Source organism: Vitis riparia, chromosome 8, assembly GCF_004353265.1.
Source record: "Vitis riparia cultivar Riparia Gloire de Montpellier isolate 1030 chromosome 8, EGFV_Vit.rip_1.0, whole genome shotgun sequence".
NCBI classification, from domain to species: domain Eukaryota; kingdom Viridiplantae; phylum Streptophyta; class Magnoliopsida; order Vitales; family Vitaceae; genus Vitis; species Vitis riparia.
In genome coordinates, this window is record NC_048438.1 from 10,250,468 (window position 1) to 10,268,763 (window position 18,296).

The following is an 18,296-nucleotide window of genomic DNA, read 5'->3' on the forward strand; positions in this document are numbered from 1 at the left end:
AAGGAATGATTCCTTTCTTTTTATCTCGAGATTCATAAAGATGCCATGAATGGAATGCTCAAAATTCTATCTATGCAGCTTAAAAAGCGAGAAAAAGAAAGTAGGCGGTAATCCAAGTAATTAGCTAATTCTTCTTTCTTGCTTTTACTTTTTATCATTAGGATAGATGGTCTGAGATGATTCATGGATGCAATACAAAATGCTAGACATGGATAGGTTTGAACGCACTTCATTTCACAGACTAAAAACCCATTTCACTTGCCTGCAACACTTAAAATTATAATAATGATAAATTCGCTGCTTTTACAAATTGAACCAAGAGATGGAGAAGAAAAAACACACCCCAAAAGAGGAAAAAGGAAAAGAAACAGAAAAAGAAAAAATAAAGGAAAAAAAAAAAAGAAGAAAATATTTACACGCCTTAACCTATTATGTATAGATATATGAGAGATTATTTGCCAAAGCCTCCAATGAACTTCCCAGCATTCCTTCCCAACATGTGTGATCCTCTCCACTGGAGGCTAATGAATATATATAGCATACAATTTCAACACAGCATGCCCAGACAGCATTTCCAGAAACATTTGAGTGCGAAGAGGTATTGGGGCAGCAGAATGTGACACACCTGAAGACCCAAGTGCACTGATTTTGGTGATATCTTGATGTAAGTTGATGTGCACTTTGCAGCCTCCGAATTGAAGCCTGTTATCAAGCATATAATCATGAAAGAATATGCATTCATCGTGCTTGAGAGTTGTCATCAGCATAGATAGAGACAAGAGCATCTGCGGCACCAGCAGCAAGTAGCACCTGATATGGATGAAATGTGAGGCAATTCACAGATCCAATCTTCTGGGCCATGAAGGTTGGGTAGAATCGGATGGTGCCTAATTGTGAACCCTCCAGGCTAAAGACTTTGATGATCTGTTTTGCTGAACCACTGGCAATAAGCGGGGCATGTCGATGAATAGCCAAAGCAGTAAGAGAGCCCCTGTGAGCATCAATTGTGAGGTAGGCACAATTGCCATTTCTCATATCAAGGAACTGAATGTCACCAGCCTGAGATGCACTCACAATCTGGAGGAAGACAGTCAAACAGCCAAGCAAGACAAGGTAAGACTATACATATATCACACCTAGATGTTTGCTATAATAATGATTTTTCAAGAGAAATGAGGACTATCAAATAACCGCATTTGATAGGCTGCAGAAAATCATAAACCCAAATTTTCACCAAAAAAAAGAAGGGCACGTAACCATCATGCTGCTCCATTTACCTTCGCAGGATCCAGCCCGGGCTGAAAGCCAATTCCCACTACTCTTTCTACCCTCTGAGTGTGTGGCCGTGCTGCACAAACAAGCCTAAAAATCACAAGGGTCATTATTAGAATAGGGATGAAAAACATGAATGTATACAAACATTGACAGAGAAATAGATAAAAAAAAATGATATTACAAAAGACTGATTTCAAAATTTAAGATAGTTTTATCCTGAAAAGCTAGGAGATTGTACCATGTTTCTCATATATTTGAAATCCAAGAACGAGACAGAATGAATCATCTAAGACTAGCAATGATGATTTCACTGATGCACAAAACATTTGCATGCCAAAAGAAAATTATGTGGAAAGCACTTACATTTCAGGGGTTCGGACATCAAATAGCTTGACAGAACCATCCACAAAACCAGCTGCAAGTTGACCCCCATGAACTTGAGATGCAGACTACAAAGAGCAAGCATCAAAATACTCGTTTAAAAAGGTACCAAGAGAAAATACAGGACAAGCAACAAGCAGCACATCCAACAGGAAGGCACAATAAATAAAGTGCAACTGGCAACAAGAGACCAAAAATATAAAAATACACAAGGGCAAAGGAAGATGCTGATATTGTGATAACAAATCTTTGAATGACAGAATAGAGAATCTCAAACAGGGGCCATTCAAGATATTTAGCTACGGATCATTTTTGGCATGGAAATCCAAAATGTTTCCCAATGGATGGATGTCATGACCATTGTCTGCCTAAAAAGAAGGCAAGAGAAAATGGAACAGCATGACACACAGCCTATTGATTACTCGTATTGATATGGAAGAGAAGAAAGATTCCCAGCAACATTCAATATTTACTGAATTTTCTGAGTCAGTGAACAGGAATTGTTAATCAGTAATAATGCCAATTACATTTTGAAAGGAATGTCCAAAAGATCTATCTGTAAGGCACATAACAAACTACCTACGATAAAAAAAAGAATTACAAATCAACTTCATTATAAATCCTGCCACACATCATTATACATCAATATAAAAATGCAAAAACAATTCAAGGTCCAATAACATTAAGATGGATAGATTCCTTAAAGCAGTCAGCATTTTCTATTAATACTTTTCAGATATGCCTGAATTATCAACTTTTTCATGCCTCTAGTATTACAGATTACATCAGCAAATGAAAAATTATTCTAGAGCAATACAAAGTGAGATCTCATGAGATCATCGTCACCATAGTCCATCACTTATGTAAGTACCCATCCTTAAGTACTAGAGAAAAAGAATATGTTGTAAAAGAGCATTCCATCGCATTCTTCCTCAAAGCCCAGCCACCCCCACCACCAACCACCACCAAAAGAGGATGCAATGCTGTCAAATGTTGGACTTTAAACCGGAAAAAGATTATATTTGGGCTAATACATTGTAAAATATATTTTTTTAAACATTAATTCAATGTTCCAACTCAGAAATAAAAATAGCTTTACAGAGAGTATGGAAAGCAGGATGCCGTTGAAGGGTTTGGGATGATTTATGAGAGGTTTCATTTTCAAGTCCAATGGGAACAAAAATTTACCAATAAAAAAGGTTGAAAAATAAATAAATAAACTCAAACAATTTTCCAAGAGAAATGAAGTCAATACATTTTGATAGATTAGTACTACAAATAATGCATTAACCATTACACAACACTGCCAAATTGGTGTTTCTACATTCATTTTCTAATGCAATCTGCTTTTCAAATTTTGTAACTTAAAAAATAATTCTAGATTTCATCAGAGGTCCTATTGCCAACGTCTAAAAAGGAAAATTTGAGGCAACTAGACTTGAAAATTTGTTGTGAGTAAAAAAGGTGCAGAGCCAGTTCAAGGAAGAAGAAAAACCCACCAGTGCTGAGATGCTGGAATCCGATAATGAAGGAATTGAATAAACAAGCTGCTCCTTATCCAGATCCCAAGCCATGATGGATGATATCTCGCCAGCAGCATACTAGTTGTAGTAGCAAAAATACAAAGTTGAAGAGCATTCAGAGGAGAAACCAGAAATCTTTCAACCCTCACACCTAATAATATGAAAACAACCCAAAACCAGACACCATACACCCACACATACTATAAGCGAGCACTTACCAGATATCCTGATTGCTGTTGCCAGTCCACAACAGCATTCACACTTCTTACACCAGGTCTATGACCTTGGATTGAAGAGAATGCAGTTACAAGTTTCTGTTGACCCCTAAGTGTGTAATCTTTCCAAATCCGAACATTTCCATCACCTACATAATGTAGGGAAAGTAAAACTTAGATTCATAAAAAATCTAGCATTCTAACAAGTAAAAACATCTCCATCCAATCATTATCCAAACAATCAACACAAAAATTACATGAGGCAACAAGCAGCAAGCTGTCATCAAGCTCGTTCACAAGGCAGAGTTTAGAAATTCCTTTATCAGGAAAATTATGATTGTCAAAGCTGTTGAGAAGGGTAGCTTCATCATAATTCCAAATCCTGAAAAACAAAAATGAAGAATTAATGCATAAGCAAACAGAAAAGATAAATGAAATGATGATAAGTGAGCCATTCAAACACCTAATTTAGGCTTGTATAATTTCCAAATGTATCTATCAAACAATGAAATAATAATAAACTGTTTACAAGTAGGGGCATGAAAAATGGCCTGACCTATAGCCAAAGGCCAGGACACAACCCCCCCAACGATACACACACATAGAGCATCAAACATCAAAAGCGTCAGAAGTTGAGTTTCCAAAGTGCAATATGTGCTGCTTCAGGAAGACCCTATTTGAACCCTAGTTGATATGGAGAATGTAACCTTGTTTGAAACACTTTCAAGATAAGCAATTGGTGGAGTAAATCATTTATATTATCAAGGATATATACTAAAAAACTGAAGAATATTTAATTATTTACAAGTAGAGGTGTAAAAAATGGCCTGCCCTGGCCAAATTCCATGAAACAGAGCATAAAGCATCAACAGCTATGGAAGTACAATGTTGATTCTTCAGAAGCATGCTACAACATAAGCAAGCTTTCCCTTCCAATGGATACTTTCATGACAATCATGGGATCTAAAAGAATTGTACTTCATGAAAAGCTTCAGAAGTATACCCTGTGTTGCTTTAGAAGCACAAGAGAGAGAGACAGAGATAGCATGAAGTACAATGTTGCTGCTTCAGAAGTACACTACAATAGAAGCAAACTTTCCCTCCTATAGAGGCTTCTGGGAAAACTTCAGAAGTACAATTTTGCTGTTTCAGAATCCCACTACAACAGAAGCAAACTTCCCCTTCCCAGGGATACTGCCAGGAACAACGATTAGATATAAAAGAATGGCACGTTAAACTTAGATATTAAAAATCCACTATAATCCTCAATTGATCTAAAATAATCCATGATCTTATTTGAAACTAAAAATCCCCTTCTCGGCTACCATCAATAAACTAAGAATCAAAAGATCATTCATGATCCAATTTTGAACTATAGGATCTCATACATACAAACTTAAATCTGCCCATTAGCACTTCGATTTTCATAAGCAAAGGGTTATCCAACAAGCCTTTTAGGTATCCAATCTTTATACCTTCAAAAAGATTAAAATATTTTAGATCCCTAGGTATCTCTATGGTAACAGTGGTTCCAACAGGTAGCTTCAAAAAAAACTTACAACCTTATATATGGGATGTAATACCAAAATAAATCAGTTCATCCTCAAGGTCCTTAAATCCTTTCAATATTTTTACAATTTTGTGCAACACAATCTAGCCACAAAACCATTAAAGAGATCAAGCAACCAGTCACAGGTTTGGCAGTTTATCATCATAGATGGAAAGTAGGAAAATTATTTATCTGGGAAAATCAGAATTAGAATTATTTTTTGGTCCTAATCTCCTGTAGCCCAAAAACAATGTTTAAGTAACACAACCTAATTGGTTCCAGAAGGATTCTACAAGCATTCATAGGCATGTGATATAAAAAAGTACCATCATGGAACCTGTCCAGCAGAGTTAGTTATCTGCATATGGTACATCACTGGTTAACATGGGACAAAAAGGAGACAACATCTATAACAACAGTATTAAAAAGAAAATGAAATCTGATCAAATTAACACAAGTTCAAAGCATATCAACATTCAATATCCAGAACTATGTGACCCAGTAAGCTGCACCCCTGTCACCACCACTCATATCATACAAGTTTTTGCATCAATGTATATTTTATACCACATTGGCGGTTTTCCATTCAAAATTTCTGAATGTTTCTCTTTTTACTGAATCCACAGTTTGCTGAATTGTTAAATTTTACGGCTGCATTTCCAAACCAAATTTGTCAGACCTTTAAAAACATTCATCCAAAATTTCCCATATTCCTTTTTAGAATTCACACCAAAACAATTAAAAGAGAACTGAACCAATCTCTTACTTCTCCTTGAATTTCAAGCAGTGATCCGATTACTTTCAATTAACCTCAATAAATCAGCTCCCAACCCAACATCAATTTGGATCAACTTGTTGCATGAAGCCACAGAAACCATGACTATTTTGCAAATTTAACATCACTTAAGCTTTCCATCCCAAAACCATGACTATATTACAAATCCAACTTCAATTTAGCTCAATTCAGTTCAGCCCCACATCCAAAAATTTTGACCATTTACAAATTCAAATCAGAGGTCAATGACCCCCTAAGATATTTGAAGTCTTGGAATTACTTAATGGTCAAAGCAAGCTTTTCACCATTCTGAAATCATGCTATTATCTATGCTGTAGACCTCAGGATGTGATCAGCACATTCAATATGAAATCTACTTAAATATTAGTAAACAGAAAAAGAAGCATACCTGATCCGTTCATTCTCGTCTGCAGCAACTACAATAGGAGAAAAAGGTTGCAGCAAAGCTGTTTTTGCCCCTGCCTCAAATCTTGTATCCCAGCTAGCAATTTGATTATTCAGCTTGCTTACAGCTGAAAAGAAAACAATTCATAATCAGAATAGTTCCCAAAAAAAAAAAAAAGAAAGAAGCAAAAACTGTAGCAAAAATCTTTTGAAAAGAATAAAGCACAAATCAATGAAAAGGACACACATGAGTGCTGGCATTTTGAGATGTGATCCAATGCAAATTTTTCCCTTTCTTCTCTTCTAGCTAATATTTCTTCATTATCATCTGCTGCAGAGAGAAGTGGTTTTGAGAAGTGGCCACAACTCCAATTATAGATAATTGATTGTGGAAGAAAACTGCGCTCAGAAACCCCAGAAGATCCAGCTGAACCCAAAAGTGGATCAGCTAATCCTGTGTCTGGAGAATTCAGCTGGTGTGGCCTGAACTCTAAAGAATAAACCCTCCGCATTCCTGTTAAGTAACTTGGCCGAGGAGGACTAACAGGAGGAGTTCTAAAGGTCATAGGCAAATTACCTGTCAATAACAGCTTGGAATGAAAAATTTTTAACTAGACACATATAAAGTAATGACACACAACAGCTCATGAACAGACCAAGATAGAAAATAAGTGCTACCAAGCAAGAGTGAGTTACCTCCATTCATGTCAAACCATGAAGTTGAACGAGCTAGTCCAATAAGACTAGGAGTTGGGGATAATAGTGTGGGTTCAGCAGGTCGAACACTAGTACCAGCAGACTTCACAGGTTTATTCACCACTTGTTCTATCCCAATAATAGAAAGAACTCGCCGACCAAGGCTGGCAATACGTGGTGAAGGATCTTTAGCTAAAGCACGCATAGCCAATACACATTGTGAATACATAGCATTGTCTAGTGGTTTAGGCCTTGAATGGTTAACAATCCCATTGCTAACACCATCATTTAATATCCCAGAATCAGAAAGTTGAGATGAATCATCAGACAATGGAGATCCATGCATTATTCCTGTATTAGCAAGAGGGCTGCTGCTAGTGGAGACCCTTCCATCTCGAGTTACCGAGTTGTCATTGCCAACCCTCAACAGAGGACCAACTGGAGGAACAATACTTCCATATGGCATGTATTGGTTTGGATTAGTATATACATTAGTAGTACCTTTGGCATGAGCCAACGATGGTAAAGAATTCAGCAGGTTTGACTGAGGTTTCCAATATGCAGCAGCAATCGACTTCAGGTGCTTGTTGTGGCCAAAGGCAAAGCGTCCTAGAGCTGTTAAAAGATAAAAATAAAACAAAACTCAAGCACAATTTGCAGTAAATGTCCACTGAGGTTATCAATTACAGCACCCAAACAACAACTTATCCTTAACCACTCCTCAACTGACCACACAAAAGGAAAAAGAAAAAGAAAAAATGTACAAAATATAACATTTGAATGCACACAATTAACAGGAAAATGTAGCATGTTGACTTATCACATACCTACAGCAACCTCTGCCCTGACCAGTGGGGATCCATCTGAAACAACATTTAAAAGGCTTTTAATAACACTAATTTCAGCCTTAATCTTTTCATCATCATCATCACAGTCTTCATCTCCAGTACCCTCTCGGGTTGAGTCAAATCCAACATCAAGCAAAGTACCTAATGCAAATACAGCTGATGCCCTAACCTGAAACAAAATGGCATTGTTACTAATAAAGAAGTAAAAGACATGTGGAGAACCCAATTGATTATTCATCTGGTAAATACACACACACATGTACACGTGAACTTACAATCACATCCTTCTTCATTAGTCGAAGGCAAGTTTGTTATGGCAATTGGTCTTCTCCTTGTTTGGAGTGGTGGTTCAGGTGTTGCATTCCCTAGTCTAAGCAGTGCCCCTAAGTTGGCACAGTCACTGCATTGGAAAGAAGATAAAGAAGGCATGGAATGTTGCTCCTTTCTGTTTGTTTTGGGCTATTTGGAAAGAAAGAAATAGAAGGGCTTTTGAAAATGTTGGGCTTTCAAATCAAGAGCTGAAGTTCTATTTTCTGCGTAACTTTTTAGAATGGACCAAAGGGGGTCTAGGGTTTGAGTCCTCTTCTATGATTGATTTTATCAATTGGTTAGATTGCCAATAAGGGGAGCGCTTTCTTGTTTTTCCTTTGAAGCACACATGTAAACTTCCTGTGTACTTTGTGTATTCTCTTTTTGGCTCTTTAATCTATATTGCTCTTTTGTCTATCAAAAAAATAAAAAAGAAAAGATAAAAATACAGAGACTTACAAAGAAAGAAGGTATACCTCAGGTTGGGGCTCAGATAATAGTGATAATAGAGGTGCGTATATAGCTGGGGCACCTGCCTGCAAACCTATGATTTGTGTGTCTGTGAAGTCCTCCCACAGCTTTCCAAGACAGAGACAAAGCCACTGAAGAAATAGAGGTTCAGTTTGCCCATCATTTGGAATTGAACCCTGAAGGTGCTTTAAGCACACATCTATCAAACCAGCTCGAATACAGGCTTCCTGACCCCGCTTATGCCCATCCACAATGACAGCCAAAACAAATGCAGCCATTGCACGCTGTTCAGGATATGCTTCCACACTGTCAAGAAACCTGATGAAATATATGTGGCCACCATCCTTTACCAGATCAACCTGACATGACTATTATCACACAAGATAGGATTCTTAATAATGACGGTTGTAGGAAATTTAGCAAATAGAGGGTAATTGAAGAGTTATAGAAGCATAATTGCAACAAAACCAAATCGGTGAGAACTATCAAGAACATATGGAGCATGTCTTCTAATAGTAGCAACTTTGTCATCCTCAAATACTCAAATATATTGTGAAAAAAATAATGGAGGACTTCTAAGTATACCTTATCAAGTGCAAGGATCTTTGTCCATATAAATACAAGAATTTGTCTTAATTCTGGAGTTGTTGTTTGCAACAGCTTCAGAACATATGGAAATATTCCAACGGACAGGGCCTGCAAGGAACAATACCCCATAATCAAATAAATCACATATTGTGAACAGAAAAAGAAATGAAATGGAAATGATGCCAATAACTACCAGATCTACAGCCCATGGTCCCATATCAAGGAATCTTCCAAGAAGCACCAGCGCTCGAAATCGATGGCATTGACTCAGTAAAACCTAAGACAGACAGTTGGATTATCCATTATTCTATGTAAAGAAAAGCGGAAAAAATAAAAGATTTTCTTTTTCTTTTTTCAAGGGGAGGAAGAGGTACACAGATCACGATAGCATGAGAATACAATGTAGATATAGAATTTACAAATAGCAAAAGTTATCTGGTTACTACCTAAGTTTACAAAAAAAGTCCAAAAACTCAATTAATGTAGCATCATACACTGAATATTGGTACCAAATCAAACCTTGAACTGACTTCCATGCCAGCAACTGGCACTTCCAACAATGCCATACAAGGCAATTGTCACCAGACATGACTTAATGGCTACGCCAGAAGGCGCTACTCCCATACCATCAGCATTCAAGGCAAATGTCCTCACACTCTGTTCAAGCCTATTATATTCTCCATTTGTTCAAAATAAACAGTAATACTACAAATAAGCAAAGCTTGATACACCCAGACTATCAGGTACACCTCTCCGGCTAACAAATATCATGAACAAGTCAAATTCCCATCAATAGTGAGTCATTGACTGAATGAGTACCAACTTAGCCAATGAACAGCAACAAAGAGGGAATATCTTCATCCCACCTTACCCATCAAAAAATAAAGAAAAGGAACTTTGATGGGAGATGCAGGAATCATGCAACCTACATCCCAGAAAAATATACTTAAAAACCACCATAATATAAGGGGGAAAAAAACAAAGACCAAACTACAGTCCTGGAATTTATAGGAATCAAGGAAAATATCCTACCTGAAGAACAATTGGCAACTGCTCTGGTGGTTTCTTGTGTTCTGATCCATGATCTAGCCATACCTCAAAAGCAGTCAGCTGCTCAGTGAAGAAAGGACTTGGCTGAAAAAAACATTGTATAGATATCAATGTCGTAACTGGGCATATGAGATGATAAAACCAGCACAACATTCTTCTAGGTACTCTAAATGCTCGTTTCAAGTACCCAAGCAAACCCAAAATAAGAGATTCATAATTGTATAACACAAACTTAAGGAAATGTGCACCTGAAACTCTGCATTGGGATCATCAACCAATGACTTAAGCTGAGAAAGGCAGATTTCAGCAGCCATGTCCCATGCATCCCTATAGCACACACGCATGGCACATTATGAGACAAATGGATTATTGAACACTTAACAAAATTACTTAACTAGTATTTCCAGTAGGTACCACATATGATGCTGATGAGTTGGGGGCAACATGGGCTGTGAAATAGGGGAACAGTTTGCAGATCGCATAATTCTCTCAGCAAGTAAGAAATTTCGAAACAGACTGGCAACTAACAGGTCTTGCCTGAACAATCTCTGAAAAAGATCTGCAGCACAAAATAAATATGCATATACCACCGTAAGGAGAATAAAAACAAATTAAAAATTTAACAGCTGATTGCTCATGCTGCATAAAATCAGTAAGCCAATTAAATTACCATGGGGAAGAACATTCCAAGCAATGGTGTCAGTCACTGCTGTAAAGATCCAGTTCAGTTCTCCCAAAAGTGTTTTGCGGTCATTTTGGCGGCCAGGAATTTTATCTATCAGTGAATAATCAAGGGATTCACGAAGTAACGAACGTGTACAGAACCTAGGAAACATCACCATAATAATACGATGATTATGATACTCAATACATCAATTAACAAAAAACATCATAAACAAAAATAACAATAAGGAAAGTCATCAATTATTTCAACCATTTAACATATCACACACACATATTTCCAATAATTCTAAGAACAGTTCCGAAGAATACAGGGAAAAATATTAAAGAAATTTAAAACTTAAAATTAGGACAGAAAACCTGTGCTCACCCCATTGACAAAACCCAGCAAAAAGCAAAATTATTTGCAAAGTAATAATAAATTTCTTACATGTATGTATTCTTTCCTGTTACATTGAATGTAACTACAGCTAACTTGTGAAGATTCAACCTAAGAAAAACAAAGTGTAGACTTTTAATGCAGATAACTCTTACAGTACAAAAGTTCAGGCTAAGATTTTATCCAAGTGACAGGGGGATGAATTATATCAACACTTACGCATTCCTATGTTAGAAGAGGAAGTACACATTTACCAAACAGGAGGCCATAGAATATTAAAATAACAAGGAAAGCAGTTAGATAGCTGGTGGTGAACCAAAAAGACCATGAAAGGCCCAACCAATAAGTTAAAAAGTTGAAAAACAAAAGCCAGATCAATTGAAAATAGTCTTGATTTTAGTTTCTGGGTTGTTTTAAAACTTTTCACAACATTTCCATGATTTTCATGTACCTTGACACAGAGTTAACGAAAAAGGGCATCACATGAATGTTATTTACCTTCAGTAAAACAGACTGCAACCTGTAATTGCATGCACAATTGTTGCATGCTCACTCAAGCACTAGGCAGTGGGACCAGAAAATTCACTAAAATCTTAAGAACATGGCTATTTGTTTGTGAATTTTACAGTGTATGCATATCTGTCTCTTATGCAAATGTGAGTGTGTCCATGTATAAATAAAGATGAATAATTATATACACACACCACAAATATGCATTTGTTCCAGAGTCTGTATAGATGAAAGAACTTCAGGATATTCTTAAGCAATACTTAGTCATGTGACAAATAATGCATAATTAATTTGTTTAGAACTTATTTGAAGCAAATAAAAGAGACCATATACAGTATAAGTCTCCAAAAAAGGTGCTGCACGTGGATTGATAGTGGGCACAGAAGCTAGGCTAGTGTTTGACAAAAAATACTGCAATGAAGAAATGTTCTCCATATAATAAAATCACATAGACTACATCACATACTAGTCAAAAAGATTACAAAGTATTGACTATCATATTCTTACAAAATAAGTTAATATTTAAATTTTTAGGTGTTTTGCTTTGACTGATAAAATAATACACTAATAGAACTTCATAATAAGAAAACAACTTCTTAAAAAAATCTCCTACGAACAATAAGTAACAAACAAAGCATATAGTGAATAGAAGCATGACATCTAAAATCAAGTATGAAATGAAGAAAATCCTACAAGAATATCTATTATGAGTTAGTGACTAATATAACAATCTAGCCCTAAAAGGAATGCTTTTAAGGATTATTTTAACCAGCCCAAAAAGACAGAACAATTCCATATTCAATCCAAAGAATGAGAAAACTGTCACTCCTATATTGTGCTTGGCACACAAGAAAATTGCTACTTGATTTAGTCACAAGTTTTATCATTCCCCAAAGTGAGAGAATGTGCCTTTACTCATCCAAGATACCACTTTCTTAGAAATAGGTTGGCAACAGTTATACATTCCTGTTAATAAACAGGAGACAAACAATTTCTTATATTTCAAGTGGGGGGAAAAGTCAAAAAATAAAATAAAAACTAATAAAAAACATAACTTTAAAATGCTAGACCCAAAGGAAGCATCATAATAAAGAATGTAATAGTCAGATACAGTAAATTTCTCTTTACAAACATAGCTTAAACTAATAATTAAAATGAAACCAAACAAGAAGACATGTGTCACCATCTCAATGCCATCTTGATAGGTGTAGTGAGACAAGATGTGAACACATCAGCAGGAAATTCAGCACTCTGAGGAAGAGTTTCATGTGCTTCACAGGCTGCAAGCAGAATGCAATCCCTTGCAGATCCAGAGGAAACAGAAGCATTCCAATCGTGGTGCTGCCAGAAGATCAACCAATCTTATTAAAATCCAGAGAATCAGAGAATAATGATATCAATTCTAGCATCATTACAACCAAAATCACCATATTAAAAAATTAAGCATTTAACAGAAAAGGCACTGTTGAATACCTCTATGAAGGCATTGACAATCGTCCCAGCAGCAGAGCAATCAAAAACATATATTGACGGTGTCTTCAACCAGGAATCCAGGTCGCTGATTGGCAAGGGGATATACTGAGTATAGCTCTTCACCAATACACCAGTCAGAATAGGAGAAAAATCTAAAGGCGATATCAATAAAATAGCACGGCAGAACTTCAAAGTAATAAAATACCTTATTGAAAAGCCAAATTTCACCATTACTAGTCGGCTTTGGTACACCATGTCCATTATAGTGAAACAGAACTCTCTCAGACTTGGCATATTTACGACACGTATTACAAAGTTTCTTCACTTCCTCCACAGTAGGATCTAGTTGAAACTTACAGCGGGCCTGCTTGCATCTCAACAACTTGGATTAAAAATTAAATTGATACAGCAATGCAAAACACAAATTCGAAGCAAGAATGGCCTCACCTTGGGTTGCCACCTTTCATACTGAGCACTCAAGTTTTTTCCAATCATCTCCAGTGCTCTTTGAGGAGCCATAGAAAATGGATCTGCAAAGTATGAGAAATATTAGCAAAATGACAAAAGTGACTAATCCAGTTTCTCAAAAAATACAATCTATTTTTACTCTACTCTCTGGTTGTCAAAGAATAGAAATAGAACTCAGTTCAGTAGGAATTGTAGCATAAAGATTCCCAAATTTCCAGCATTTTCTTCCCCTTTTTAAGCAGCCAACTAGAAACTAAAAGGTGACATATGCCAAAACATAAGACCTCCACACACACCCACCCACCCACAGTAGACAAATAGTAAAATTACTAATATGGAGATAATGCACCCATAAGCAGATTAATATATGAAGTCCATCGGTCATAAAAAATACTAAAGCAGCAACAAGGCATAAATTTAAACACTCCTCTTTTCACACAACGGTCTTTTTTAGAAAATAAGTAGATATCTTCATAAGTGGTTTGGCAATGAGATTTGTACTGACAAGGACATTGAAATCGGTACCTTGCATTGCTAATTAATTCCTATTTATTACAAAAATAATATGGGATAATGAATTTAAAAATGAAAAAAAAAAAGGATCCTTTTTTACGGGATGCTAGACCATCTTTTCTATGAATAAAGCCAAACTAGTCTCTGCTCATATGTATAATTTACCCTAACCCAAGCTCAAGAGACTTCACTCCATTATATCACTTCAATCAATACCAAGAACACACTCTTGTTTAAAAATACAAAATAAAAATAATTTAAAACAAATTAGTAAACTTATTGAAGAATAGGAAATAATAGATGTGGAAGAAAGAAGCTTTTCTTGCATTTCAATCTAGAATGAATTATTGAGAACTCAAATGGATATGAAGCATAAGGTTTTCCTAAGTAAATAACGTTCAATATGAAGGGGACTGGCATAGAATAAAAGGCCCATAGTATTCCTAGTTTCAAAAGCTAAAGCTGAACAAGAAAAGTCATAGACCAAGCAAATTGGTTCAACAAGCATGTTGATTGGTTCAACACCAGGTATACACATGTGTATATGTGCTGTGTGTATTAAGATGAACACAAAACAGTGTTCATGGTTTATGACTCCTATCACTCACTCATAGACTCCATGTACATGTCTCTGTGTGTGTGTGACAAAGAGAAAGAACTTCACATCAGACCAAGGAAAACTATGTGCAAACTTCCGTTAGCATTTAGCAGCAGAAAAACTAATAGAAAAAGTTTATGATCAATCTACAGAACAAATAAAGACGATAGGAAAGAGTTAGCAGTGTGATCAATGTACCTATCCAGCACTCCATTCTGGCACAAGGAGATATCTTAATTACATCAGGTGGATCAACACTAATGTTTAAACATAAAACAAGAGCTACACATCCTGTCTTCATCTGCATTAAAACTCGGGAGTTAAACCAAAGCAGACCTAAATACGTACAATAATGAATTTGTAAGCATCAAGCACAATGATTGACCAGATCGGACTACAGGTACACAACATCAATCATAAAAAAGAAAAAAGAAAAAGAAAGAAAAGAAAAATTACATGCCTAAGAATAAAATCATATGATACTACAGGCATTTCCATGCAAGCAAGTGGTAGACCATAAAAATGAGGAAATTTTGTCACATATAAAGCATATCCACACATCAGGATATATATTCCCTACTACCTTACCAATATATTTTCTATTTTACAGCACCTACCTCAATTGCAGAGAAATAAGAAAGATTATCGAGTCTTTTTAGTGGATAGTAAGGGGAGGGATTAAAATGGCATTTCAAGAAGTGCTACACAGCCTACTGCATTAAGAAAATTGAGGGGCTCCAAATATTGATTCATATTAGTCACAAGAAATCACTTTGGCAAAATAGACATGGAGGTTCAAGGTGGAAGTTGGTCAAATATGGAGAAAGATGTATGTTACTTGCAAAACAAAGCCTACACCACAAAAAGAGGAATCTCAGAAAGTTGCCACCCATTATGGAAGTTGATTACAAAAGCCATTTGCATATCACAAGAGCCTTCATAAAATGAATTAATATAAGGTTCTAAATAGAATCTGGACAAGATTTTGGGATGGTGCTGCAAGTTCCATAGGATTCTTTGAATCTTATTTCCTAATCCTTATGGCAAAGCAGTGAAAAACAAAGGTATGGATGAGGGTCTACTTCCCTCACTGACAGGGTTAGAGCAGTCTCCAAGTTCTGCTGAAATCCCCAGCATAGGAGTGAATTCTTTGAACCCAGTGAAAGAATGATGAATTGAGCCCTTTCAAATGGGTGTCAACACAGGGACTCAGAATATATCAGGTACTTTCTCTGTCAAATCATTTTATACATCCATGGAAGATAATGGAGATGAACTCTTCTAGCAAAGCGGATTCACAAATCTTCAAGTCCGGCGAAGTCAGATATTGTGTGGATCATGACATTGTGTAAAATTTTGTAATCAAACTGCTTAATTTCAAAAATTTGGAGAAATGTCAACCATTAATTTATTCACTGTGCCTATTCTCCTCTATCACAATGAAACTTTAACAAATGGACTTGGATTTTCTTGTGCAATGCCCATTTCTTTCTGAGAACTAGTGGATGGTCTGGAATGCAGGGAGGATGCACGTATTAAGAATTACAACTCATCTTGCAGTCTTGTGGTCTTTTTAGAATTTGGATGGGAAAAATGACCACTTTTTTTGTAGAAGTAACTGTTAACTTATGGTAAACACGCCCTTGAGGCCTGACTCAAGTGGCAAGGGATTGGGGTGGGGACAGGGAGGTTCTTGGTTGACTCCAAACAACACCAAAAAGATAGGAAAAAATTACCCACTAAAGCAAACAGACAACATGGAGAATTTTTTATGCTCTTATTGGATGGGAAATCCATACCCACGATTTTCACAAGAGTTGAAACTACCTGTTGACTGCAAGCACTACTTCTCTCACATTCTACATCCCCCCCCCCCCCCCCCCCCTCCCCCTTCCCTCTTCCCTCGGGGCTTATATTTGATTTTTGGTGCAGCCTGTACTCATCCATAAAAAATTAAATGCAATGGAGATTTTACTTACCCAATTAATGACTCTTGTAGGAAAAAAAAATTGCAATTTGTGCTATGCCTCAAATGCCGGATATGATGTGTACACAGGAAAACTACCAAGGTGCCTAGGATGGTCAAAGGCCATTGAATAATGTCACAATTGCAATGATCAAACTACATAGTTTAACACTATATGGATAACTCAAATATGTTGAAGCCTTTCTCAAAAGAAGGTTATGCTTGCTGGCCATGAATGTTATTTAACCTAAATTCCCCACACAACCAAACCTGATTTATAAAACTGTGAAGTAGTGACATACTTGCCTTCAGCCGAGGAGTCATAGACACCCATCGCCCAGAAGTTAACAACTGATAAAACTAAAACTCCTAGCAACTGATAAATCTAAACCTCCAAACAAACTTCTGTATACCTACATTCTCCTGTGAAAGGTATACCTTCCACCAGAGGGATGATTGTAGTAAACAAGAGAACCCCGTGATCAAGCAAATAAAACCCAGAAAGAAATTATCATCTAATTAATGATAAAAGGAAAAACGATAGGAAGGACATCCAACAGAGAGGGCACGCAAATAAACCATTACTCACTCGGTCTTTAGGCCGCCATTTCGAGACCAATCCGCTATCGGACGGACCGGATGGCGCACAAGCCTCGAACGCCTCGTGCCGGAGCTCGCAAAGCACAATATTCTGAGGAAAATAGGCCATACTAGTGGTCGCAGTGGCATTAGTATAACTACTACTAGCAGCATCAGAATCCCTATCCCTCCTATTTGAACTCAAATCCCCATCTTCGTGGCTGGAACACTCGTCCAAGTGGTTCGAAACGGCCACCGAAGATTGCGAAAATCGGGAGGCCATCAAATCTCCCAATGCCATTCAAATCGAGAACCAACGCAAAGCGATACAACCGAAACAACCTTGCCCTAATCGACAACGGCCCAGCGCATCACCAAAGCAAAAACAAGAAAAAATCATAACGAAAACCAAAGAAGGAGAAGAAGCACGAAAGGCCTCGCTTTGTCCGCAATCACGCGATCGAGAGGAGGCCTTTGTAACCTAATCAACGAAGCCGCTAAACCAGCGGCGCATGGAGATTCGCCTGAGAAAGGAGAGCGAATCCAGCTCGGAAAACCCTAGAAATGCCGAAGAGGAGAGATCAGTGGGCCTCCGAAAACTCTAGAAACCCTAGGCGGCGGTGGTGTTGGTGGTGATGATGATGAGAAGGGAGGCGCATATAGAAGTGGCGGCAGAGCAAAAAGGAGGTCCGAGAAAAAGGATTTTGTGAGAATAGAGGACTGTGGCTGTGGGTGTGGGTTTATGTCCATTGTGTGTTGCTGTCTTTCCTCCGTTATTATTATTATTATTTTTTCCTTTTCTTGGATGCCTATTTTCCCTTTTTTTCCCTTATTAACCATTTTTATTTTATTTTATTGATTTATTTTCTCATTATTAAAATAATCGCATTAATCCCAAATAAACGCGGATATCTTAAATTAAATTAAAAATAAAAAAAAAATCGTGGATTCTGTTTAAAAAATATCCATGCCTTTATTAGCTATTGACATTTTTAAAAATATAACACATCATTTCCTAAAAAATTAACTATCAAAATTTGACAA

At 36.8% G+C, this 18,296-nt stretch overlaps 1 protein-coding gene across 1 annotated transcript; it reads right to left on the reverse strand.

Annotated features, from left to right (window-relative positions):
- Positions 1-215: 215 nt before the first annotated feature.
- Positions 216-17,974, reverse strand: LOC117919659 (regulatory-associated protein of TOR 1). The gene is made up of 23 exons (XM_034836874.1): positions 17,263-17,974; positions 14,906-15,008; positions 13,576-13,658; positions 13,334-13,492; positions 13,129-13,245; positions 12,839-12,996; positions 10,756-10,910; positions 10,500-10,644; positions 10,334-10,412; positions 10,068-10,169; positions 9,229-9,312; positions 9,033-9,143; positions 8,453-8,815; positions 7,647-7,836; positions 6,820-7,434; positions 6,371-6,700; positions 6,128-6,251; positions 3,652-3,776; positions 3,398-3,543; positions 3,156-3,257; positions 1,639-1,724; positions 1,278-1,362; positions 216-1,077 (listed from the first exon to the last, which is right to left on the reverse strand). Exons 1-23 carry the CDS (start codon positions 17,551-17,553, stop codon positions 739-741), a joined length of 4,092 nt encoding a protein of 1,363 aa, XP_034692765.1. The 5' UTR covers positions 17,554-17,974; the 3' UTR covers positions 216-738.
- Positions 17,975-18,296: the final 322 nt, after the last annotated feature.